Genomic DNA, 27,131 nt, shown 5'->3' with positions numbered 1-27,131 from the left:
TCCAGTTGCCTTTACTCACAGATGACATACATCCACCTACCTGATCCAAGAATCAAAAGGTACATTATAAGACGGCTAAACTCACCAATATATTCTCGGGCAAGACCAGCAGCACTTTTAGATGGCTGAGATGAACAGTGCATAAAACACTAAGAGAGGACAAATAGCAGTGAAAGACATGAACAAGATGCAAATAGCAAAAAGGGAACGGAGACCTGGAAATGAGTATGTAACAGGTGACAAGAAGGAATGACAATAAAGGTCATCACATTTTTTAACTGTAAGACTAAGAAACAGAATAGGAAAAAACTGCCATACTTGGAGACTAGATGTAAGCGTAGAAGTAAGAATCCAAAAACCTGAAAATGAGTTCCAAGCTATTTTTCTGACCAACTGGGAAAAAAACGTACAAGTCATCAGTGGAAAGACAAGAGGACTCCGTAAATTCAGGTTTCTAAAAGACCAGATGAGACAGATATTTCTATCCACCTTCCGAAAACATTCCAGTTCAGTTCTATGCTACCATCCCAAACCATTTCAGACAGTTTAAGTGATCACGTGTGCCATGATCTTGAAAAATCAATTCAAACTCATGTTTTAACTACCATTTAGAGCAAACGGCTGTCACGAGTAAATAAGAAAGAAAGCAACACATCCATAAAAGGTGAAAAATGTGATTAATGTGACAGATCAACAGCTTCGAATAAGGTCAATGTATCATGAATAACTACTAAAAATTTAAGTCGACTTTCAACAATTATTTTAAATCAAACAAAATATGATAAAGAATGATTCCATCCCTACCAATCAACATACGTGCATGAAAATAGACTTCTCCACATGATCTTGTAGAACTTTACTGTCTATAGTTTTACCATTAAACTGTTTTGGCAATTTTGATGTGTCTGATAATACTGCAAGTAAACATGTTATGGGGTTTGGTTTTTCCCCAAGGAACTTTCATCTACAAGCCCTGACCATTGCAATGTAGATAGCCGATAATTTCTCTAATCAGAAACTACATCTGCCATATAGAACACCACCACAGCAGGACACATATCCAACTCGGCTCTCTAAATTGCAACAGTGTAGAAGGAGACAAAGAAAACAGTGAGCTCCATCAGGGTACCTTGCCTGGGCAATGGATCACTGAACAGTGAATAGGGATTTCCAGAATCCAGATATTGTGTTAGCTAGCTGGCAAGACAAACTCAAATAAGCCATGTATCTATCAGCAATCCTGCGAGAAACCCCCAATCTGAATGTCACAGCACACATGCATGCTTTTTCTCATCGAGAACATCAGGATGCAGCAGGGATGACTACTATAAATGCTACACAGTGGAAAACAGGATTCTGTTCTGCAAGAGGCAGACTGATTTTGTAGGAGACTCCTGCTAGCATATCCAATATTTTTATGATCAAAACAGCAAGAAGAAGATGGGAAGTGGTATTTTCCATACCTAGTTTAGCTACCTTTTATATTTAATCACAGCTACCAGCTTATGCTTATGGACAGCATTCACTTTGAAACTTTTGCATCTAGATAATAAATCCTTTGAATTGTGTGGAAGTACATCTTTCATATAATTTGTATTTGACATAAGAAGATACTAAGAATCATGCCAGGCTTCAAACAGCAGACTGGCTGTGTTTTTACGTGCTCAATCAACCCTGATACACCAAAGCTGCACAAGAGATGCTGCCAAACCTCTTATCAAATAGCACAGTTACCTGTGGAAGACACTTGGACATAAAAATACATTTTAAATGGCTCTGTGATATTTAAACAGGTACATAGACGTTCATAACTACCAGCACTCTAACAGAAAATTCAAATGAAGGAAAAGCTGTATACATAAGGAAAATTAGTGTCAAAATGAACTGCAAAAAGCATTGCTGAAGAACCTACAGGATGGAGATATTAGAGCATTTTTTTTTAATTAGAATATAGGTAATAGCTGTCTAGCATCTAATAGACAAAATACTACCAAACTAGATAAACAGAAGCAAATTTTGAATTTCAAGTCTAAACAACATTTTAAGCCTTACAATTTCTTTCTGCTCATGCATCAAGAGGAGCAACATACTAACATACTAGTCCCTAAAGAAACAGACACAGGACCAGAGGCATCATCTACTGCAAACAATCACAAGCCCAAAGAAGAAAGGTATTCAGGGGGTAACCCTGACTAGAAAAAAAGTTCTTCATGGCAACCAGAACTAGATTTATTTGCTAGAAGAGAACTGAATTTACATCATCATTTTTTGCCACGTTTCAGTCCACCGCAGGACAGTAGTATTTTACCTACATGGTAAAACTACCATGTTCTTGAATAGAATACAAGGAAACAAACATTAAGAGTCCATACACCTACTACATTCACCCCAGACTCTGATCTCCAAAAGCCTTCCAAAACAGTCAGCTGCACTCAAGTCCAAGACTGTTCTCATCTGTACTGTGGAACTCAGAGCAGGCAGTTCAAGGTAAAACCAGTGGGGTGACTGCACACAATGCATATCTGGAATTCACTGGCTAAGCAAAGATCTTAAGAAATTAGTTTCTAAACCTAAAATTATAATATGCAGCGGGTCAAACAAGGCAACAACAGGAAGCCAGAGACAATTAAAGTTTGCTAGAAATGCTTAGTGTATGAAAAACAATGTTCTCTCCCTACTGTTGTTCTTGCTACCTACTCTTAACCGCATCCTAACCAAAATAAACCTCACCTTCATATATCACACCGTACTCCTTCCTCTCCTCATTCTAACTTTGCTGCAACTCTTCTGCAGCCCCTAAGCTAATCTAAAAATTAAATAGTAATAGCAGTTATTCTCCCCCCACCCCTTAATGCTTAGTGGAAGTAGACCTTGGGAGGTTAAATGACTCAGTAAGGCACTGAAAACCTAATTGTTTTACTTTTTCCTAATACTTTTAATTGCTGTAAAGTTCCATAAGCAGATTCAGGCCAACTCCGATGGATATCTATATAAATATTTACAGTTTCTTTTATGACATTTTGCAATAATATAAAAAAAATTATGAAAAATTTCATTAAAATTTACATTCATTTACCTCAATGTAAAAAGCTCATAATTTCTGTTAATAGAGTATTAGGAATTTTTAATATTAGTTTATAAACATTGCATATTATGTACTACAGGCAATAAGGATATTTCAGTATGAAAATGGATTTTTGAAGATACTTGCGAATTAATGTTTAATAGCTTTATATTGTTTGATATTGTTAGAAATGTTTACTATTAACCAAAAGTAACAAGGTATATTAAGTATGACATAAGGCACGCACATATTTGCAAATTAAGCTGGCAGTGCAATAAAGGTTTAAAAATATTTTTTGAGAAGTATCTTTCTTCTTGAAAAATAAAACAATTATGTAACGAAAAGTCCCAGGCAACCTGCTACAAAGCACTTAGTACTATATGAGCATAACAGGCTGCTGTACTTGTTACTGTGAACTAGTTGACTGCCATCACACCCTGTCTCAGTCAAGAGCAAGTGGTGGTCTATGTATATTAATTTTGCCTAGGTTCTTTTATTTTTTAATCAAGCATATGTTTTGTATCAACCTGTAAATTGACATAAAGAACAATGGATGGAAACACTTTAAAAGATAAGCACTCAGGTACCAAGAAGAAACAAAATCGTTCCTTAGATCGAGGGGTTGTTAGTGGGCTAGTCAGAGAGAGACGACATGAGATCTTCTGATGTGACATGCAAAGAGGCAAAGTAATCCTTATTTTACTTCTGACACTCCTCCCATCCTCCCCTAAATAACTTCTATTTTAGAAGGGGACAGACTGGACCTGAAAATAGCCCCAGAGGGCTAAAAAAGAAACTTCCAAGTATAAAATCTAGCAAAGTTCACTAGGAAGCATCTTCTAATTAACCGAGGAATGCAGACAGACAGGATTCTGGCTGCAGTAGAACAGGATAGTATCTACACCAGGTAAACTGAATAATAATATTAAAAAAAAAAAAGAAAGTCCCTCTTTGTGCTTTCCTGTAGGCTTGATCTTGAAGTAGATCAAGTGAGCTCTGCCTTCATTTGTTTGCCTGTGTGTTTACAAGCATTTGTAACAATTGTTTAATTTAGATATTGTAAATAAACACTGTAATTTCAACGTATAATTTACGTGAATCTGATGTATGTTGAAGGACTACTCCAGATTAGCTAGTGTCTAGCATTCCTTAGCCAAGTGCACAGTGAATGTAAAACCTGGACAATGAGACAGCTTATAACGGTGCCGAGGTCCCCAACACATTATTCTATTATCATTTAGCTAGTTGTGTTAATTTGTGACTGACAACCCCACAGGCAGGAGGTGCAGAAGCATCTTCCAGCAATAAATGATATTAAGAAAACTCTCCAGCACACACTGCACTAACAGGGAGCACATGGGAACACAGATCCTAGACAGAAATTGAGTTTTGTCTTGTCATTTGTACAGTATTTCTTGTAACAACCTCAATAACTTTCAGAGCACTGTTTTAAAGGATTAACCTAATAAAATAAGAAACATTTAAACTGTCTCAGTTAAGACTATTTATATTGCTAGAGGCTTAAGGAATACACACTTAGCCAATAAGCATTTATTAATGATTTCCAATTTTCTAAATCTAATTATCTAACCTAGAAGATTACAGAAGTGCCAATGTATTTAGAGGAAAATGCCCCATATTTACTGCAAGCTGAACTTACCAGTTTGTTTGGATAACGTAAAACCACTGGCTGTACAGGAACTCCAGGAATAAACGCCCCTAGAAGGCACATATGACACATCATTACTTTATAGTGCATTTCGGTGCAGAAGAAATTTATTACAGTAAAGAAAAAAATTATACAGTTACTGGGCTGACATGCATAGGAATTAGTTGATAGTGAAAAAATAAGATCCAAAAGTAGCCTCAAAAAGAATCTAAAAAGCAAGCACTGAAGAATGACAATGTATACCCAACTTTTCAGAAGATAAATAATTAAGAATGCTTGCTGGCATTCTCTAAATTATCCTCTACCACTTACATAAATTGTCCTGTACACAAGTCAAAGCCCAGTACCAAATTCAGCTTGATAAATGATTAAAAAAATATGAGTATGTGCAAGATAGTTAAGTCAATATATTCCCTGTAGTCAACAGTATTTTTTGGTAAAGAACCTAAGCTTTCTTGTGCAAAAGAAGCTTTCTATTTTTAGCTGAGCAACATCAATTTATAGGAAATTTATCATCTCTGAAGTAACAGAATTAATTTAACTTCTTTTCTCCCACCTTAATTCCCCTTAGAAGGGCTTATTTGTTTATTATGTAGCTATGGAAAACCCAATAGTTAGAAAGTACTGAACTAGAGCTATTGTACAGAAGTATTGCTTCATTTCATATGAAAATTATAGTTCTGATAAATAAGTAGCACAAGATCTATAAAATGTCATTTGCTAATAATTTTCTTGGTTTCTAGCACAAAGATTGGGTAAGCATAACTATCTTGCTCAAGATTTCTCTAAACATCTTTATCTTGTGAAAACAATAAAGACAGTCTTCACTCCAACTATGTTTTTGATAGCAGTTTACTAAGTTCTGCCTAGTATTTTGATTAAAATTAAGAACTGAACGATGGAAGTATACTGTATTCTTAGCATTACATTTGCTTTACAGAATAATTGCACAGATGTAAAAGAAGTAATTGTTAATGGAGTGTAAACATTTTTAAATGAAGGTTGTCTGAATGGGATCCTGCAGAGATTTGGTTCTTGGCCCAGTGGTACTTTCTATTCAGTCTCCAAAAACAACAGCCTAAACAACTTTTGAAAGAATCCGCAGATGACAAAATCTGAGTCGTAGATGACAAGACCACCATTTAAACAAAACTAGACTAGTTTGCCCTGTATGACTAGCTTGCACAAACACAAAACCAAAAAAACTGTGCAGTAAGAGCAAGGAGTGTGGGCCACATGAGTAGAATGGGGAAAGGCATCCTGAAAGCAGTTACTTGAATAGAGACCTAAAGTACTTTGATATAAGCAAGGAATTTTGAGGCAAAGGATTTCTGGGAGGCTGGATGGATACAGAAGCAGGTTCCAGTAGGAAAAGTGAGACAGTCAAGAGGCAGACAGCAGCATGTATTAGATCAGAGGAGAGGAAGATAGAGTGGGGATTTGAGGCAGAAAGTATATGGTGCCTGGAATGTCTATGGCACAGAGGGAAGGCAGGAAATCAGAGCTTTAATGAAGGACTCAGGCTGGTTTTCAAAGCATGGCCAGGATTCAGGTGGAGAGAGAGGGAGAGTAAAGAGCAAAAAAAGTGGATGTTCTCCTAACCACCACTCATTCATCTAAAAAGGTAAGAGCCGAGAGGGGAGGAAGAAAAGCTTTTTGAATGTTTGTTCAGGAGACAACACTGAGATTCCTTCAGCCAAATGAATCAGTGCAAGGAATCACAATGCTGACTCACTGCATGATATTCTAATAGCGATATGTAAGTTGTAAGCAACACAAAATATAAGACACACAGTAAGACCAGAACACATTGAGCTAGGCAGAAACCTAGGAAGAGTCAAAAAAAAAACCCAACACATTCACAACTGCATCTCTCATTGTAGCCTCCACATTCACTGTCTCCCTACCTACATCATAAAGGCAAGTTCACATTAAACAGTGGTGGTTCACTGCAGTATTGGCATTTCTGCCTATTGTAACTGCAGTTTACAGCTGCAACAATGTTCAGTGTTATAACCTCTACTAATTTGATAAGCTAAAAGGGTGATACTAACTGAAAAGAGCTTAGAATGTGGATGTTAATTAAAAAAAAAATTGTAAAAAAAAAAAAAGACAGCCTCTGCAACATTGCTATACTGCCAAGATTATTGTGCCATCTTCACCAGAATGCAACTCAAAAGAGTCTGAGAGGAATCAACCACATACAACACAGCAACAAATGCTGCAGCAGCCTGAAATAGATACATGCTGATACCTTAAGCTTTATAGTGTATCTAAATGCTGCATGACAGACCCAAAATAGGAAATGGAGGGGGCACAAAAAAAAAAAAGACAACCACAAACAAAAACCCAGTAAGAAACATTAGTCCTTCAGCTCATATGCATCTCAGAAGCCAAGAAAAAAATCTGAATTATCTAAAACATTTTGCTCAACAGTGAAACTACAATCCTTTTGTAGCATCAGAAAAATTCTATTCTATTTCCACCCTACTGCAAGATTTTAAACTCCACTTCTGCAACAGCAAGCAAATTACAATGCAAATGGTATTTCACAAAATGAAGATACAAGAACATTCTGTAGAGAACAGAGAAATGCGCATCATACCTACCAGGCTTGAATGTAATTAGACAGGATCGGTTTGTGCAAGTGCCTTCTGGGAATATCATTATCTTGAAGTAAAAAAAAAGTTGACTTTTAAGAAATATTTCAATGTGGGTTTATTTATAAACACATCTTTTCAAAGCTAACGTTAACTGATTACAGTAAAAAAAGTTTTCAGGGAAGACCAGTTCAGTTAGAGTAAAAAAAAAAATAGTGCTCAATAAAGAAGTCAAGTAAAGTTCTGTCTTAATAGTCAAAGTATTTTTATTTATTTGTGAATCTGCCTCTTTCTTGACCTCCGATAATAATTCTATTTGACTGGAACACTGACAGCAACCAGAAACAGTTGTGAGTACGAGAGAATTTTCACAAAAGGTTTTGCTGCTGCTAAAAATATCATATTCTGTTTTGCACCAAAACAAAAATTCCTGCTCCTAAGCTACCTGCTTACAGGCTAAGAAAAGGAAGAGTTATTTTCTTTTTGCATTTATTACTTTGTGCACAGATGTCAGAATGATAGAGGCTGAAAATATCTAAACAGAATCCTACAAGGCAAAAAAATGCTCAAGTTGAACTGAATTCAGAGGAAGAGGTTAGATTGTAAAAAACAAACAAAAAAATGTTTGACAGCAAAAAGCCAAGAACTACTGAAATTTTATTGAGTTATAGAACAAGACATTTAAAGGAAACAAATACATATCATAAGGGGACAAAGCAATGGGCTAGAATTAACATTACTAGTTTTACTGCCCACTCTGGTACTAGCTTGCTAGATATTCTGGAAATCACTTCAGCTCTGCAACTCAGTTTCTTCATCTGTTAGTATGAATATTTACTTTTGAAAGTGCTTTGAAATCTATTGATGAAAGTCATGATGTGAAAGCTATATATCACCTGTCACATTGTTTATAACTGTTTATAACGTTTCTGCAGTCCACTATGCGGACGTAACCACTGTAGTAGTAACAATGCCATGAAAGACATACTGTATCTTAATCTCAAAAATTCACAAGAAGAATGCTTCAAGTTTTCAAAATAATCACATGCTTCTAGAAAATCGAGACCTTAGGTAGACCTTAGACCTCATCCCTTCCTTGTCATTACTCTCTTCCAAGGCACATTATAAATAGTCATATTTCAGGTGCAGAAAAAAACCTGAGCCACTTATTTTAGCAACGTCTTCATCATGTGGTCCAACAGAGAGGTACTCTGGTTATTGGAACATCTGAATTGCTTGGGCTGTCTTGGCCGGTATCGCATCTCCAACAATGACAGTGTGCCAAAATCTTGAGAAGGGCAAGAACACACAATACTCCCCAGGTATTCTACTGAGCACCTGATTATTTTCTTCTTAGAAGACTTTCAAGATCTGCTGTGGTCTGTCCATTTAGTATCACTTAATAGAGCTGTATTCCCATGTACTTACCCAGTCTCCCCTTGAAACACACTGCAATGAAAAGTTAGTGTTTTGTACAGATAAGAATCTTACATTATATCTTCGGGGGGGGGGGGGGGAGGGGGGGGGAAGAGGGGGAAATCCCACCCCTCACAAACCATCTAAAGCATCCCACAAGGAAAAAAGTAAACTGCAGAACCAAAGCCTGGAAATGTCAAATACCATCTGTCACACAGTAGTAGTATACAGTACCTGTGGCCATTTACCATCAGACTGAGCACGTCTCTTTATCTCTTCAACAGTTTTCCTGCGAGAATCTTGGTCTGACCGAGATACAAAAACCGGTCGAATGTATTTGATTAGAGCTGAAGAGGAGGGAAAACAAAAACAAGCGGAACAGCCTTTATTTCCCTTTTGTTTGAAAAAGATCCCCCCCCAGCAGTCCTCTGGACAGAAATTTTGGTAAAAGTACATAACTGTTTTACTACATTACACTGCAAACTTAAATATTTAGCTGAATTATTGCAGTTTTATTGAAATATTTTCATGAATTCCTGTGAAGAAAGCCATTTTCACAATTTTGGCACTTTGTACTTGTTAAATTCTTAATAAACCAATACACATACATCACATAACTTAAGACATGATTGTACCTGTTATGCATAGCTGTCTGCAACAAAGCAGCTGTGGCTGACTATAGGCCATTTCCTCCTACCACAAAAACCACAAAGTCTATAGCCACCCCCAACCCAGCAAAGGAGCAGGAACCTCCCAAGTGTTTCCAAAAGACATCCTGCAGATCAAACTGCCACTGTTTTTAGAGCTGTTGTCTCCTATGACAGCTCAGCTTCACTGAAGGTACACCATCAAAGATATTCCATACATGGATTATGTTATCTTTTCTGAGGAATCACCATGATCAAAAGAAAAAGCATGCTTATTTTCTGAGCTGTCACCTGTTTGCCTGTTCCTCATACTAGATGAATCCGATCTCAGGCACCCTCTTCCTGGCTCAGTGGGAAACCTCTTATACAGAGCCAGACACAAAATGAGTGTGAGCAAGAATCAGAAACCAATCCACAATATCCTCTCCATGCATGTCTGTCACAAGGACACCGAGGCCCACTTACAAAATAATAAGTAACATATACAACTCTCTTGCAATGTCAAAAAGCACTACAAGAGAAGCATCTTCAGATATACTACTTCATGTTTTTATTTAAAAATAAAAAAACCTTCTTATTTTTGTATCTTGTAATCTTATTCGAAGGTTCAAAAGTCACTAAATCATTAGCTATTCTATTTGCCTAAAATACAAATATAAAATACAGTTTTCATATTTCCAAATACCACAAGATAAGTTCGCTGACACTAGCTGTATAATCTTATTTTGTCAAGGATAGATTTGCTATATTAATGGATCAGCCAGCGCTTAAAGTGTGAAGAAAAAAAAACAGCATAAGGAATTACAGTCCTGTACTCAGCAAAAGCTGCTGATTCTGGTGTTACCCCACCAGCAGTTTAGTCAGCTCTCACCAAAATCCTTCTATGGTTCTGTGAAACTAATCCGTCACACCTTACAGCAAGTCCCCAAACATTCAGCCAGTCTCTGAAATACTGCTTTTATCCCACAAGTTGACGAAGCTTAGGAGACAGTACATCAGAGAAAAAGTTACCATTCTCTTGCACTGCTTCCTACATGCCTGCTCTTAGACAATATCCACAGAACAACGCTTGCTAGGGGAGGCAAAGATCATCATGGGCCAGCTGGGGTTGCTGCTGTAGGAAGGTTAAAAAAAAACAACCCCAAATAAAAACCCAAAACAAATCACAAAACAACCACACACAAAAAACAGGAAAAAACCAAACAGAACATAAAAGATGCAAAGGGAACTATGCTTGGTTTCATAACTCTGTTCGTTTTCTCAGTGATGCTAGTCCTGAGTTTCCCCTACTGCTGCAAATTACTATTCTGTAGCAAAAACATTATCAAGTCAAAAAAAAAAGAAAAGGCAAAAAAGACTTAAACATCCTCAGCCTTCATCCTGAATTTTTTTTTACATTAGACGGAATTCAGGTTACTTCAGGCCAAGGAATGAACAAGATAATTCCAGAGCTCCGAGGCTCATATCTGAGCCATCACTATTTCAACACGTAACATCAAATCTTAGCCTAATGGAAAGACAGTGTGATCATATTAAGCCTTACTTCCTTAGGGATCAGATTAAAAAGCTTACAGAATTCTTGTTTTAACATTAAACAGCAACTTAAGATCCTGTAAGACACCAGCTACCAGGCCCTTAGTGGCTAAGTTCAACAATTTAAGTGAAATTGAAACTCTCAGTCATGAGTAAGAAGCTAGGAAGGGAAGACTAGCTCTGTACCTGCCTTTCCTCATATACTCTTTTCATAACCACTTTTGAAAAGAGAGCATAAGGCTACACAGACCTTTACTCTCAACACATTTTCATGTCCAGTAAATAGACAGGAATCTGAAAATTCAAAGGCTGTACCAAGTTGATCTGTGCAATAAACAGACAGGAGCAGGGCCAAAGGTCTGTAAAGGGAAGCTGAGAAACATACCAAAAATAGATGGACAAGACTGCAATCGTAAGTCAAGTCGAAACATAGGGAAGCCTGGAGACAGCACTGTAAGGCAGTATATATGAGGCAAGGAATAGGCAGAAGTAGAGCAAAGTCAGGGCAGGAGCAAAAAGCAGCATGCGTGAAAATGCTTTAGACAGCTGGCATGCTGGACAACTAAAGGAAAAAAGCAGAACTATGCAATACGCTCAGTAAACAGAACATAATCTTAACCTTCTCTGCTCATCAGTTTAACTGTCCAAGACTGATTGTAACCAGGTAGTGAAAACCACAGCTCGAGCATTCAAGAGATGCCAAAAGAGGTGCTCGCCCATCTCCTCTCATTCCATTAAAACCACCTTCAAATTACAAATTCTAGTGGGCGATGGTAAGACAATCCCTCAATTTACAAAATTGACCTTGCCAGTGACATTATTCCAGCATTTTCTCTAGCAGTGTCAGTTCTACTTGATGTAGTCACTCTCATCCCCAATTTCAGCTCATCACAAGCGGTCCTGAAGACAGGTGACACATGCTGTACTCCACCTTCTTACGCAGGTGCCTGCAGTTTAAACAGTACTGCCAGTAATTCATCCAAAACTCTGCCTTGCAGGTCAGCCAGAATGCCACAGATACACTAACCAAGGGAAAGTTGCTCTAGCACGAAACAATCTTTTTTTAAGAGAGCCTGCAAAAATTCAGTATTGCCTTAATTGCAGGGTGGCAGCTCCAACTCATTGCAGAACCATAACTCCCATGCAATCATTTCAAGCACCAGCTGATGCATAAGCAAAAAAAGGTTCTCTCTGATGAGCTGAACACACACAGTGGTGTCAATGAACTTCTCGGGATAACAGTAAAGAAATAAGGTATCTCATGTCTCTATTTCCAGGCAAATGTGTGTGAGGAAACCTTGTTTCAAATCAAGACATGAAATGCTATTTAACATACAATAGAAGAAGTTATTGTAACACACCATTTAACTTATGCTTGACAGTTACAACCATATAGTAAAGCTATACTGGTAGCATCACCACTGATCTACAAGGCGTGAGAGAACACAAAAAGCAACGGAATGGCAGCGTGGCACTAAATACTGTTCTTCTAAAGTGTATCCATGCACACATTTTTAAGTGGGCAGTTACAGTTTCACCACTGTAGAAACAGCAGAGTGACAGATCTGCTGCAAGAGTAGAGAATGCTGAACCTGAGGCTCTCACTTGGCCTCTCCCCCAAACAACACAAAATCCCATCACGTACATTCCTCTCATACACTGAGATGGCAGCCTATAGAGCCAGTACAAACTGGCTCTGTTTGCATATAACATGGAGGTAGGCTGTATAACACAGGTAGACTTGCATTGGGATATCTGTTTACAGTATTTACTCCTTGATTTTTCCTACTATGGGAAAAAATACAGACCATTTTTCTAGCAGTAGCCCTCTTGTGCGTTCTGTATTTAGTTTTCAAAAACATGAAGGTTAAAGGCTGAAAAGTGCTACCTTGGGCTTATTTATTAAGAGTTGTCTTACTCAAATGAACACGCTCACAAAGTTCTGAACTCACACCTTTTCTAATGAAGTAATATCTAATATTAAAACTGCTCTTTTCTGGAGAGAAGAGAAGAAATCTGCACAGGGCTCAAAAGTCTTCTGAAGGTTATGGGGAAAAAAAACCATTAAGGTTCCAGAATCAAATGACTTCCTGCGTATATGGACACAGAGACCTTAAAATGGGGGGGTGGGGGTGGGCAGAAATCAAGCCCACACACAACAAATACACAGATGGACCCCCTGACAGAAGAGATACCTGGTATAGAGGCAGTGTTAATGGGAAAGTTGTTCTCCCTATTTCAAAGAGAAAGGCAGGAAACATGCAGTCTGTAGGACAAGGAGAGGTCAGTAGTGGGAGGTAAATAATCAGCATTCTCTTTAGCTGTAACAGAAGTTGGGTTGGTCTTTCAAAACATGATCTATTTCCTTTAAGGACTTCTTGAAGGACAAAGACCCTTTTCATATCACAAAAATTGCTGTTTGCTCTCACACCTGCAGCACCTATATGAGGGCATGGCTGTAGGTTTTAGCTTCCTGCTCCCAGTCTATGTATTTTATGAAGGCAATCATGTTGGTTTGCAGGTTTCCTATATACTGTAGTTTGTAACTTCCATAAATGATATTAACTAGGATGCTTAAAAAAAAGTGATGGTGGTTTAGGCATTCCAGCAGCAGTTTAAATGAAAAGAAATTGTTACTGATTTAATGGTGGGGGGGAAAAAAAAAAATCCAACAAGTCCAGGATTCCAACCCGAACGATAAAAGCATACCTATAATACACAGATGACAGTGCAACAATTTTAAGTCTCTCCAAGAGAGCTCCTGTGAGGACTGAAATATTCCAGGACCATCCGGGTGCCCACAGCCTGAAGGAAACAGTGAATTTTGAAACGGAAGTATTTAAAGCAGAGGATGAAATGGATAAGCTTGGCAATAACTTCAAGGTGCTCCTCAGAACCGGGGAGGTCATTTGTGTACTTGAGGCAGGCTACAATGCCAACATAGCATTGGATGTTGGCATTCAAGCTGGTGACCTTAACAGTGTTGTAAGCTGCTGATTTACAGCGTATAAAGAGAAGTCGCCTGTGACACCTTCACCTTACAGCAGGTTTTTCCAAAAGGGGCTTAAGGACTGTTTTGATAAATCTCAGAGGTATTTAAATACGAGATCCTCACTGAAGAACTATGGGTCTACCATGGTTCTCTTCCTTGTGTGCTCTGGAAGGGGGGGGGAGGGCAAGCAATTGGGGTGGAGAACTGGAGGATTAGGTTGCATAACTTCTCACAGAGCTGATGAGTTAAGTAATTGGGCATCATAAGTTCTGAGATGAAAACATACCCAGCTACCATAGCATAAATATTTCCCACTGAATCACTTATTTCTTGTCTTTTAGTCATGATGCTCAAGTAAAGGCCTATAAAGCACTTTCAAAAGATGAGCCTGAACAAAAACTGCTAAGTTTACTAGACGTGGAAAAAAAAAACCAACCCACAATAGAATTGATAGCTTTTACAGCACAGTACGATTCTCCCTTCCTCTGTATCTCTTCTGTATTCTGCCAAGTACAAATGACCTCCTTCCCCTTTATAAAGTTAAGCTAACATATCCCTCCATTCATTTCACAGGTACCAACTTACTCTCTTTTTCAGAGGATGAGGTTACAGATGTTGAGAAGTTAAAGTTTAAATTAGCTTATAACCTTAAATTTAGTTTTTAAAAGTTCAGACCACAGAAGATCTTTGAATCACAAAAGTTGTCCAACAAAATCCCCACCAAATCATATTTACTGACAAATCCTTTTTCCTTCATACTGAAGTATTTCTGCAGTAGCACTGACCACTTCTGCAATGAAAAATAGTAACTTTTATCCAGGTTGCTTTACCAGTCAAAAATAAGGCAGTGAAGTGTAACTATCCAGAATTTATGGAAACAGCTTGTCCTGACTTGAACTGGGGTCCAGTAGACAAAACAGGAAAGTTTAAGTACCTGTGCTGATGAATTAATTGATCGAACTTCTTCAGCCAACATAAGGTGCTATAGATTCATAGATGTCATCTTCCCTTGGCTGCACACTTCACACTAACGTGGTCCAGAGAACTTCACATCTCCAACCTACCAAAACTCTGGAAAGCCATTGTGTAGAAAGACACATCCTTCTCCAACATTGTGGTGATACGCTCCATCTGTTCTGCCATTCTCTACCTACCAGATACTGATTTTTTTTATGATTATTGAAATCTCTTTTATATTTGGGCAAGCAGTTCCTCCCCAGAGTTTGTTAGCCTAGTGTGTGTGCCAAGTGGGTAATTCTCTTCACTACTGACCACTAACTGAAGAGGTCATGACTCTTCCATCAGAGCAAAAGAGCATTATTTTATTTGGCTCTTCTTTCCTTCGTTTTCTTAAAAAGAAGGAAGTTGTCTGAAGGAGTCACAAGACTTAAGTCTGCTTCTGAAATTGGACTTCGTGGTCCAGGAGAGCTGCCTTCAAGTTAGAAAGCAATAAAACTCTCGTACACAAGAAGCACTTGTGGAATACTTCCAATCCCATAATGAAAAGGCTTTTAATCATCCAGACTTACAAGTGGATCAAAAGCTTAATATTCCATGACTGGCAAACTAAGGGTACAATAATACAGGCAGCTGCTCCAGAAACCTATTAAAATACTTGCAGGACCAATCTCGGTAACCAGTTAGCAATCAGATTTTTTTGTGCCCGCTAAAGCACCTGATCCCTCTGGTACACAATGTACAATGACCTGATAAACACTGTCATTACATCAAAAAGCCAACTTACTTATCATATTTGGATATTCTTGGATATAGTTTGGGTTTGAAGGGACCTTTAAAGGTCATCTAGTCCAACCCCCATGAAGATGAAGTAGATGAAGATCTACTCTTCACCCAAAGTCCTCATCCTGGGAAATTATCTTCAAATTTCCTCTGCTGCTTCATTTTTTACATGCTGAAAAGTCTGCTTACAGAGTTAAATGAATGTACTTCATTCAAAACTTCCCAGAAGATTCTGAATGACCATTAACAAGACTCAATTAAGAGACAGCAAGGTTAGGATTATCAATGGCTGGCTCCAAAACTTCACTGGAGATGGTACAAGTTTGCAAGCTTTAGAAAACGGAAGAACAGAATGGAAAAACAGTTCTGACCTCTCTGGGATAAATTCTAGATGAATGTCTAGAGCATTGACAATTCACCACACAATCCAAGAAAAACGTGACCACCTTTTCACAGATTGCGTAAGAGAAATACCAGTTGTCCAATAACATGAAATACATTTTTGTGTGTGTGTGTATGCAGAAAAGTGTAAATAACATTGGAATTAAAATACTAGATCAAAGGAGGAGAGGATAGTCAGAAGCATCTACTTCACAGAAAACCTCTTTCAAGTAGTAAAAGGAAAAAAAAAAATCCCAGCTTCTCCCCACTGGAAAGTTTTCACTGAATTTCAAGCCAAACTAATCATTACAGTGATTACTTACCTCTCTGTTAAGGTCTATTTACTTTAATAACACAAACTGCTGTAATTAATGTTGCTCATATAAAAGTATTCCTCTAAGAAAAAAAAGTTTTTGAACTCTGAATCTCAGTTATGGCCTTTGCCATGCCTCATTTCCATCGCATTTTTCTGAACACTTCATAATGGACTACAGAATTTTTGTGGCTGCATGACATAAAGCAAATGCAGCTATACAGGACAAAATACTCATTTACTTGACTGCACCGCACATTCCAGTAATATTCCATTAAAACACTATATGTAGTTTTCTGGGTTTTCTGTTTTTCTGTAACTGGTTTTGCTCACACGTTAACAAAATCAAGCAAATAATTTTTAAAGTTTATTGCAATAAATCTAGACTTTCAATTGAGTCCTTTAAAAGTTACTTTAAAATTAAATTAGGTATATAGGAAATAGTTTGAACTACTCCAACCCAAACTATATCCAAGAATACTGCATATGCATTATTTGTGCTACACTCAGCGTAACTACAACTTCCATATCCCTACAGATTCTCCTCAAGTTTTCCCAATTGTCCCCAGTTAATCTACTACGTAAGATAGTCAAGCAGCTACTATAGCATTCTGTCAAATGCCGTTCTGCCTTTTCATCGCATTTCAGTAACACAACATGGCCTGGAGTTACATCACCTCGTTTGGGTCCTCCAAACAGTCCAGCTGCAAGTAAAGGAGAGCTCCACATGGACTACTTTATTTTGCTGAGCTAGCAATTATTAAACAGTCAATTGAGTCAGCTGACAAAGAAGATAAATCTGCCCCTGCTTCTGTGACTGGACTGCTCCTAAAGCCCAAGATGGCCTGGATACACCTATACTGTACAGGAGTGTCAGCGTGCCATCTCACAACAACATCTTCTTTCAGTATTGGACAAAGGAGTTCAATTTCTTTGTTTCACGCAATGCTAATTTGTATACATTTGTTTTTAAAAATACATGCCTACACCCTTTTTGTTCAAAGCATCTATTCATTTTTACACAGATTTTTCACTGCCACAAACTTTTACTAAACTCTAATAGTCAGATATTCAATGAAACTGAGATATAGCTACAGTTCTGGCCTAAGCTTTACCTGATACAAAGAGACCTTTATAACAAGATATTCCATATTCCCTACATGAAGCTTCCAGATGTAACCACTCACCATTTGTGGCCATGTCTCAGCTTCTGGTTTTGAACATGTCCTTAAAACCACATTGTGTAATGAAATTTTAGGAGGATGTCAACACCAACAGCCTGATTCCACTTAGTTGAGAAAGAACTCAAAGCCTTTGTTTAGACTTTTAAATTAAAGAGTCCCTACCCAAGGTGAAAGTAAAATCTTTTGTCCTTTTTATACTACCCTTAAAATCTACACAAAGAGACACAGGAAGATTCTTTGAACTTTGCTGGTCCCTAGACACAACGTGGTGGGTTTCTCCAAAATGCTTCCACACAGACTTTGGTTAGAAGTCTACAAGCCTAAAAGCTTACACATTTTTTGGCACAACTGCACCAAAAATCACAGGTCTCTCTCAAGCCTTTGTGAGAATCTACACTGATCATTCCGAACACAGTATGCAAACACTACTGGACTTGGGCATCTGCATTTCTTATGACTAAATCTGAGTGCACAACAATCTGCTCTCACACCCTGCCTGAATCAAACTTATTGATGTATGAAGGATTAGTAGCACTCCCTCAAGGCAGGGTACCATTCAGAGCAAACAACATTCCTAAAATGCATTTCTGGGACGGCACCCTAACTTGCACCAAGAAAGAAGTTTTGGTGGACTTCCCCTATAGCCCCATCCTAATTTGCTTTTCTACTTGCCGGGTCTTAAAATGTTGCAGTTTCGCTGCAAATTTAACCATGAGTTCTATAGGATTGCTTTGACTTTGTACAATGATTCAACTTTGGAGAAAGGAAAAAAAAAACCCAAACACATCCCTCCCCAATTTTTTCTATTGACAGTCAAGGCAGACCAGTAAAAAAAAAAAAAATCTCACCATATATTATAGCAAAATTTTCTTTGTGTTTCAGGCTCTCATACACAACCAGTGAACTTCCTAAGTAATCATTTTTAATTGTTCTTGAAAAATTAAGTATCTACCAACTTACTTCCCCAAACAGGAATATCTTTGCTTTCTGCTTTCATCACAATGGAGGCAAAGGTCATAGTTACTGGAATGGCATCAAAGTAGGAAGAATGGGGAGCCACAGTTAATATTGCTGCTTCCGCCGGCAACGCCCGTCTGCCTTTTACATTTATCCAGTGGAATCCACCAGCAAGCCACATCATTCTCATGATTGCTTTCAGCAAAATATCCACTATCCTGTAAAGAGTTGAGAAAACAGTTACACTGCCACAGGAATACCTTAAAATACTGAAAAAAAAAACGTTAGTTAAAAACTTTATAAGCATGACAAAAGCATAGATAGGATACGCTGCTTAAACAGAGCAGGAACACTGCATAGACCTTTTGCTTTCTCTTTCTCTGCAGATTTAAGACCTCTTTAAAGGTAAGATGCCATTCAATTTCATTTCATGCCTGAATATTAATGCTTTTTAATGACAATAAAATTGGCATTTATTTTTATCATTAATTTTGATTCAGACTATGACTGTTGAGTTTCTCCTATACAATGTCTAATAACACTTTCGAGTAACACCGAAAAACCTCTAGTAAACTGAGTCCTGAAAAATGCTATTAGGATATTACTAGAATGCAACAACCCTGATTCTTGTGTTCAAGTTTACCCACACAAGACAGTGGAGAAGCATAGGGCAGAGATTCTCTAACACAGAGATGCCTACAGAACACATCTGTGAGCTTCGGAAACATTTTACTTTCTTCCATTTTCCCCATCTCCTCCTAAAGTGGGGTTTGTTTTTTTTTTTTTTGGCAGGGGGTGTGTGTGTGTGTGTTTGCTTGTTTTTTAAACTGACAGTCACAGAAAGAGAAACATTTACTTTGAACCAATAGAGTGCAAAAACCAAACCCTACAAGTTGTTACACCCACAGGGACTGGAGGCTGGAGAGCAGGGTGACACTGACAAGTGGACAAAACGGAAGAGGGACAATCTAAAAAGCTTCAAAATAACTGCATACAAGATTGAAGGCAGTCCATTATTCCCTTAGTCATTATACTGATATAATTCCAAATGAAATGTAAGGTGACATGCCTCTGTGGTTCTCAACCTCCTTCCCTCCTGTGATGCAAAATACAATCAGCTCCCCTCATGCTAGTGCCAGCTCCTAATTTTGAACTTCTCTACAGAAGAGGTGTTACACTCCTCCTTCCTTGCTCCTCAAACGGCAGTTTTCATGGATGGGTGAACACTATCTTACATTCTACCTCAATTAGCATTCCAATATCAAAGCAAGCACAGACTTATTAACAAGCACCAAAGCACGGGGCAAGTCCTCAGAGAATCAACAGAAGTTTTTTCAATTCATCACAGGGTAGCAAACAATGGGGTGAAGCAGTTCAAAACAACAACTTAGAACATGAAATCTGGGCACATTCTGCAGTGTCAATCTTCATAACAAGAAGCTGACATTATGGGAATAATTGAAATTGAAGGACGTCACAATGAAGCTTCACAATACATCCTCAATAAAGATAAGAGGCCAGAGATGATAAATTTTTCTCCCTGTAATTCTTGGGTCACCTGGTAAATCAAACAGTGGAGGTATTTTTAGTTTCCCATCTGAGGAAAGCGTTTAAATAATAATTTTTATGTTTTTCTTTTGAAGAGAAAGGCAGGTCTATGGGACAGATATCAGGTATTTCCAATCTTCTCTACTTCAAACTGCTGAACTAAACAATGATTCTGTCAGTATTTCACCACATCAGTGACTCACTTTCGCCACCAGGAGAGGGGCTTTTCAAGCTCTTGCTCGTCAGATCCCATTGAAGCAATGAATGCAAAAGGCCAGGCCAGCAACATCATAAAAGCAGCAAAAAAGAGTCGGATAGGAAACAGAGTCAAGGTCATGAAGGCAATCTGCAAAATCCAAAACATATGCGTTATTCTAACACAATCTTGGACTGAAAAAGTCAGTGATACCTAGAAACTGATGTAAAGTCTTAACTTAAAAATATCTAATGTTAAAAATAGCAGAATACACTTCAATTCCAAACAAATAATTGTGGTGTATGCTGTTGTGGTTTAACCCCAGCCACCAACTAAGCACCACACAGCCACTCACTCACTTTCCCCCTGGTGAGATGGGGGAGAGAATTGGAAGGGTAAAAGCGAGAAAACTCATCGGTTGAGATAACGACAGTTTCATAGGTAAAGCAAAAGCCACGCACGCAAGCAAAGCAAAACAAGGAAGTCATTCACTGCTTTCCATGGGCAGGCACATGGTCAGCCATGTCCAGGAAAGCAGGGCTCCATCATGCGTAATGGTTACTTGGGAAGACAAAACGCCGTAACTTCAAACATCCCTCGCTCAGCATGACGTCATATGGTATGGAATATCCCTTTGGTCAATTAGGGTCAGCTGTCCTGCCTGTGTCCCCTCTCAACTTCTTGTGCACCCCCAGCCTACTCACTGGTGGGGCAGGGTGAGAAGCAGCAAAGGCCTTGACTCTGTGTAAGCACTGCTCAGTAGTAACTAAAACATCCCTGTGTTATCAACACTGTTTTCAGCACAAATCCAAAACATAACCCCATACTAGCTACTATGAAGAAAATTAAGCCTATCCCAGCCAAAACCAGCACACATGCGTAACAATTTTGTATTCACCAATCTCAATTAGAGCTGAAACACAGCACGCTCTTTAAAGCTAATGCAGTCTTAGCCTTCCACGCTTCTTCAGACCCTATGTTTGTCAGTAAATACATCCGCATGCTCTTTTCCCTTTCTGCAGCCTCACATTAAGTAAATATTTAGCATGGGTGTATTGTAAATCTTACTGCACTACAGAGAAGTCAGCCTGTCACAGCAGCTCCCAGACAGAGATGTGCACTTCTTCAGCAGGGCGCATTCACATGGCAATACAGGGCCCAACCTGGAAAGCTCTTCCAGGACGGGGCAGGCACCAGTTCCTCTGCTGTATGTTCTTGGAACTAGAAGCTATAGGGAACCGCAGCGGGGAACACTGTGCAAAGACAGTTTGTCTGGACAAACATCCAGGCACGGATATGAGTTTATGTTCCAGGCCTGTGCTAACAGGCACAGTCCCCTGGAAGACAGAGGTTTTCAGCAAGTTATCCTTCCCTGGGAAGCCACGGTGAACCTGGCTGCTTCTGCATCTCCTCCCAGCACTCTGGTTCTCAGAGAGCCCATTCCCAGCCAGCCAGCCCTTTGCCTTCAACTTCGGCGAAAAACACGTCATGTTGGAACTTCTCCCACAGTAGGGCCTTTCCTGAGCTGTCTGGAGTTGTTCCCAACTGTCCTCCAGAAAACACAACTTAGCAACTATCTGTGAAATGATCCACTTGCTCCAGGAAACAGTTCCAGAAGCCAAGAATCCCAACTTTCTCACTCAAAGGACAGGAAGAAAGAAAAAAAGCTCTTGAAGTAGAGGAGGGTACAGCTTCAGATGACTGGCTAAGGGAGAGAGGGAGAACTGAAAACTGTTTGAAGCTGACTGGGGTAGCACCAATGCTCCTCAAGCTGTACAATGGAGGCTAGCAGAAGATGAAGACGATGCTATAAAATAGAAGGGCCATGTAAAGAAAGAGAATTCAAAAGGAAATATGCTCCATATTCACAGGTGCACCAGATGAGGTAGAAAAGTACTTTTCAGCATCACAATGGCTTGGGCAAGGATGAGTAATGAGGCATACGGTGCTGTCTCATGTTGTGCTTAATCTGATGCATCTCCAGGCTGCTGTGGAAAACATTATTCATATTCTTCTCTTCCCTGATGCAGATCTAGTCATCTTGCAGCTCAGTTTTCCATTGATCAGTTCCTGCTTCCTCTCACTTCCCAAAACAGCTCAATAACCGATACACCCTGTAGCTGCACAAATCTATAGATCTAGGGTAGAGGCAGGGAACACACAGCAGGAGAAAAGCCTAAGCTACCAGCCCACTGCAATGCCAGATTTTATAGTGATGGTTCAGACTGGCACCATGATCTCATAACGACCATGGCCTCACTCCCCAAAACAGGATCCCAGTTCCTGGCTGGACTGCTTTAGTTTGCAGAATTGGAAGAAAAAGGATTTTTTTTCTTAGATGGGCTGGTTTCCCAGATGACCCAGTTCAACTTCCTAAACTGGCAATGGTCAGATGAGTACTGAAGTCACACCAACTCATGCAACTCTGCATCCATAGACAAGACCACCACGTCTGGCAGCAAATAGGGGAGCATTCATCTGCAAACTGGAGAAGAGAGAGCAGCTGCCTTCTAGGCTCGTAAGATATCAAGGACCAGCTGTCAAGAAAAAAGGGAAACAAAATGCAGGTGAGGACACAGTCCTCTGGGATTCACACCCTCTCCCCCCCACTCCTCAAAGTCGTCTCCTATACCAGGGCAAAGCTGAATGGCAGGTGACTAGTGGTGAGCTATTCAGTCCTTTGCATCTCTGTAGCAATCCTTTGTATCAACATCGCTTTAGAGCCACATCGCAGAATGGAAGCAGTAGTTGCATCCGTAAGGTAGTGAAAGATGGCCTAAGTGTGTAGAAAAGGCCTCTTGGTCTTCTGTGTCCAGATCCAGCAGTGGTGGAAATGGCCAGTGAGAAGCAGTTCCACGTACACAGGTGTATGGGGTCTGGCTGTGACACCAGCCTCTTTTTTAGCAGGTGGTAGCGTAGTACCTGTCCACACAAGAAATTTGGCAGGAGAATGAAGAAGTATGTTTGGCCCCTGAAGGAGGTTAGGAATCAACAAAGACACTAACATTTGAAAAGTAGTTCAAGTCTACATCTGCATTCAGACACCCTCCTGGGTAAGAAAACTTCTATACCGTAAAACCTACGTACAGTAGTAGTGTCAGACAGAAAAAGGGACAAGATCCTGTCCCCACTGGCCATCAGAATGCAGGAGACATACATTCCCAGTCTGACCTTGTACAGACATCTTATTTTGGTGATTGTATTTCTACACATTGAGGACATTCACCCAGACGTTTTCTATTAAAATTATGAATTCTATCTGGTAATAAGTCATATGTAAACACCCGTGTTCTGAGATACATTTAAAAAACCCTAAAGGTCCATCTGGAGCTGTACCTTGGGAGGTTCAGCTCATGACTGATTTCCTCAAGAGGGGTTTGACTACAGCTCATTTCACATTTGCTGTCTACACAACCCTACTTAAGTTTTTCAGAAGTTGAAGTGTGTGCTGTGAAAGACCCATGGAGAGCAGGAATGGAGAGGACGGTCTTACAGCTTGTAACAGAAGGCTGCCCTGAGAAACTGTACTCTACTCTTCCATCAGAAGGGCTTCAATCTGATGAAAGGCAAGTCGCTTAAACTAAATAGACAACATATGTTCTCCTCGTTTAGAGGCCCTGCATTCAGATTTGAGTATGAGCTTACATTGAAGGCATAAAATATTTAAGTTCTCCAAAACATCAGGTCCTACATATCTAAGCACTGAGCAAAAGAGTCACAGAGTACACTTGTTTCTCCTTCTGTATGTCTGTTTCCTGTCTTGAAAGACAGTACTATATCTCTCATGCACAGAGAAGCTGAAAAAATGCATCTTTGAAATTAGCGATACAGCGAGAAACATCATTAAAAACCAGTTTATTCACAATAAAATTTCCATGACTTATTACAAAGTAATGGTCACATTGAACAAAAAATAATGAACTGCATATTTAGCATGGTAGAGGTTTTGATTTTTTCTTTTAAACATATCATCAGATAGAGACTACGTCTTGCCCCACACTTTCACTTCCTCACTATTATCACCCCTATAGCCTCAATTCACCAAAGATGGGACTGAAAGAGCTAGGAACTCATCCCTCAACAACTGTCTTACTACCCGCTTTTCCACTCTGCAAGTTCCCTGATTGACACAATCATGGAGATAAATACAGTAGAAATTTTCATGTGCAACTAAGCCAATCTAACAGATCATTGCTGCTAAAGAGGGTGGTCCTGTTCACTCTCCCCTCAATCCTCCCGTTGAGGCAGCTCTAGCACTTATCTGAGCTTGCAATGAGCCAATACAGCTCATTAGAGTGAAGAAAAGCAATCCCAGCAAAAGAAAACAATCAGAATACAGAAAAATACTGTAGCCTGCTGGTTTAATGAGCCAAATCAGCTCACCAAGGCACCAAAGGAACACCAGCATTGGTGCAATAAAAGGGCCAGAAACACTGGAAGCAAGGAAAATGGCATTGTATTGTGTTTTTAAGCGGCAGGGAAACAATGCTATGAACACTTTGTGACAGCTCCAGTAATGCTTCTGCCTGTTCTGCAGAGGTAACTAGAATCAAGAGCTTTGACTTATGCGATAGGTGCCCAGAGGATGTTAGGAGGAACAAAATTCATGGTTAATGAAATCATGTCTGTCTTTCTTCCAAAAAGGATCTTTTTATTATAGTACTGAAATAAAACAGGCAGCTTCAAGAATGACCCCCACTGTCATTCTCAGATCAGAGTGAAATAACCATCATTTCTACAGGAAGCACTGGACTCGGTTCTCAAATAGTCTTACTGCTTTTACACTCCTGTTATCTCCCAGTTTTTACAAAGCCAATAAAAGATGATGTGAACAACTTCTTGGCACTCAAACGGATTTCTTTTTGCTGCTGTTCTTCCTCTTTGCAGTTGTTTCGTCCTCTTACTTCCTACTTTTTTTTCACTCCCACAGTCTCAGGCTGAAATGTTCTAAAATGCATTTACTTTGAGTTGGATTAATGAGCAAAAAAGCTAATCTAACCTCTTGCAGAGTGCAGCTGAGGGAGGGATGAGGCAGTAGTGAAGATAATGGGGCTATCTGACAGACCACCAGCAACAGACCGTCAGACAAAGTAGTCTTGTTTCCCAGTCCCCTGTGCTCACCAACTTCTTCGTGTACCTTCAGTCCTCACATGTTCCTCACCTTCCTTGATAGGCTTTGCAATTCCAGAACTCACCCCTGTCAGATTCACAGCACGGATTAGAAAAACCTATGACACAATATGCACCTACAGCTGAACAGGAAGTGAGTTCAGCTGTAATAATTTATACTGTCATACCAACCCCTTAGTAACAGGCCAGGATTGTATGGAAGAGAACGCACACTGCTGTAATTGACTGTAAAGCAGCCTCCCCATTCAAGAAGTCTCCCTTTGGGAGAGCAACATTTCTTATAAGCGGAACAGTTCCACAGCTCTTCTTTAACAGCCCCTGTCTCAAGCACAACTTTTCTTTTAATCAGCGAAGAGGTTAGGAGAGCATGATTAAGGCAAAGAAGAAAATCTATCACAGTTCTCTATGTCAGCTTGTGTGCTTTTTTCTCACATAAAACTGCAGAAATAAGAGGGTGAGAAAGGCTGGGTTAAAGAACTCTGTGCCACTGTACATCAATACTCACTTGCTCACTTAAAAAGCAAGACCAAGCCGCACTCTTTGGTGAGGCTATTCCTTTGGTCTGCACACTGTAAAAAAACTACAGAGCTTTAAACACATCTTGCAGTTTTCATTGAAAATAACAAATCCTTGAAATCCAATGGCAAAGCTCACGTCTCATACAGATGTACAGGGCAGCCCACACAGAAGGCAGGTATGTTTTATGACCAGTCACTTCGCTGGCAAAGCAGCTCAAGGTTTGTGAGGACTAACAACAGCTCAGCAATGCCAGTAGCTCATATGAGACTCAATACTGCAAAAACTGTGAAACTGGTACTCTGCCCTCCCAACAGTATTTTTAAAATTCCTTATAAATAACCAAGTAGAAAGTGACATTAAAAAGATACATTAACACTGCAAAAATAAAACATTGTTATTGTTATAATTAGATAATCTTAGTCCATAGGAACACATGCTATCTTTGCTTCTCTCTGCTCCCTAAAAGACTTCTACCTCATTAATTACATAGAAAACATGACTTAAGGAACAAAGTAGAGTTACACGGAAAAGAAATCATTACAACCACGTGATTTATTGAGGAAGCTCTAGGTATAAACTGAATGAGGCAAGTGACACAAACCTTTTCTCCCTTCTCCCATTCAAACAATTTATCAGTAACCACTGAATTCAGCATTTAACTGTACCATTCTGGGAAACTTGATTAAAAAAAGTAAAAACCTTTTCTACTGGAGTCTCCTATGAATTCCTTGGCTGCCAGACATGTAACATGAGGTACATTCCAGTGTTTTGTAAATCATGCCATACATGTCTTGTGTTAAATATCTGGACAGCAACAGGGCAATGCAATAATGAACTTTGCTCAGAATGTGAATTAAATGAAAGGTGGATCTAAAGCACCTTCATCAGAGAGGTTCACTATTAGTGGATCTTAATGTCCATGTTGATAGGTGCTGTAGGCTGTTAGGCCCCCAAAACAACAGCTTTAAGGAAGTGAAGTGTTACCATGATGAAAGTACCAGAAACGGCCAACCCCTATTAGGTGAGCCTTTGGTGGCATTTCTTCATCCAGCAAGTGACCCAGAACTTATTGAAAGCCTAAGACAAGGGCCACGCACTCTGAATATCCAACCACCCACTGCTCACAGTATGAAGTGAGGCAGTCAGTGGCACGGAGGAAACAAAACAAAAAAAAAAGCCATGCAACTGCAAATTTGCATTTTAATACCGATTCTTGTCATCTCACGCTACCTGTACAATGTA

At 39.3% G+C, this 27,131-nt stretch overlaps 1 protein-coding gene across 2 annotated transcripts in view; it reads right to left on the bottom strand.

Moving 5' to 3' along the window:
- LPCAT1 (lysophosphatidylcholine acyltransferase 1) overlaps window positions 1–27,131 on the bottom strand; it is a 68,102-nt gene that overhangs the window by 40,163 nt on the left and 808 nt on the right. For both annotated transcript variants that reach the window (XM_087758993.1, XM_087758999.1), the window contains exons 2-6: window positions 20,248–20,390; window positions 18,500–18,714; window positions 8,984–9,096; window positions 7,343–7,403; window positions 4,725–4,783 (exon numbers count right to left, since the gene is read on the bottom strand). In XM_087758993.1, the coding sequence (XP_087615119.1) occupies window positions 4,725–4,783; window positions 7,343–7,403; window positions 8,984–9,096; window positions 18,500–18,714; window positions 20,248–20,390 (591 nt within the window). The remainder of the gene's footprint in view (window positions 1–4,724; window positions 4,784–7,342; window positions 7,404–8,983; window positions 9,097–18,499; window positions 18,715–20,247; window positions 20,391–27,131) is intronic.

This window comes from Nipponia nippon, unplaced genomic scaffold (assembly GCF_047370975.1).
Source record: "Nipponia nippon isolate SJK-2023a ecotype South Korea unplaced genomic scaffold, ASM4737097v1 scaffold_1, whole genome shotgun sequence".
Taxonomy (NCBI): Eukaryota; Metazoa; Chordata; class Aves; order Pelecaniformes; family Threskiornithidae; genus Nipponia; species Nipponia nippon.
Note: the sequence above shows the minus strand (reverse complement) of the source record. Positions and strands in the feature narration are given on the sequence as shown.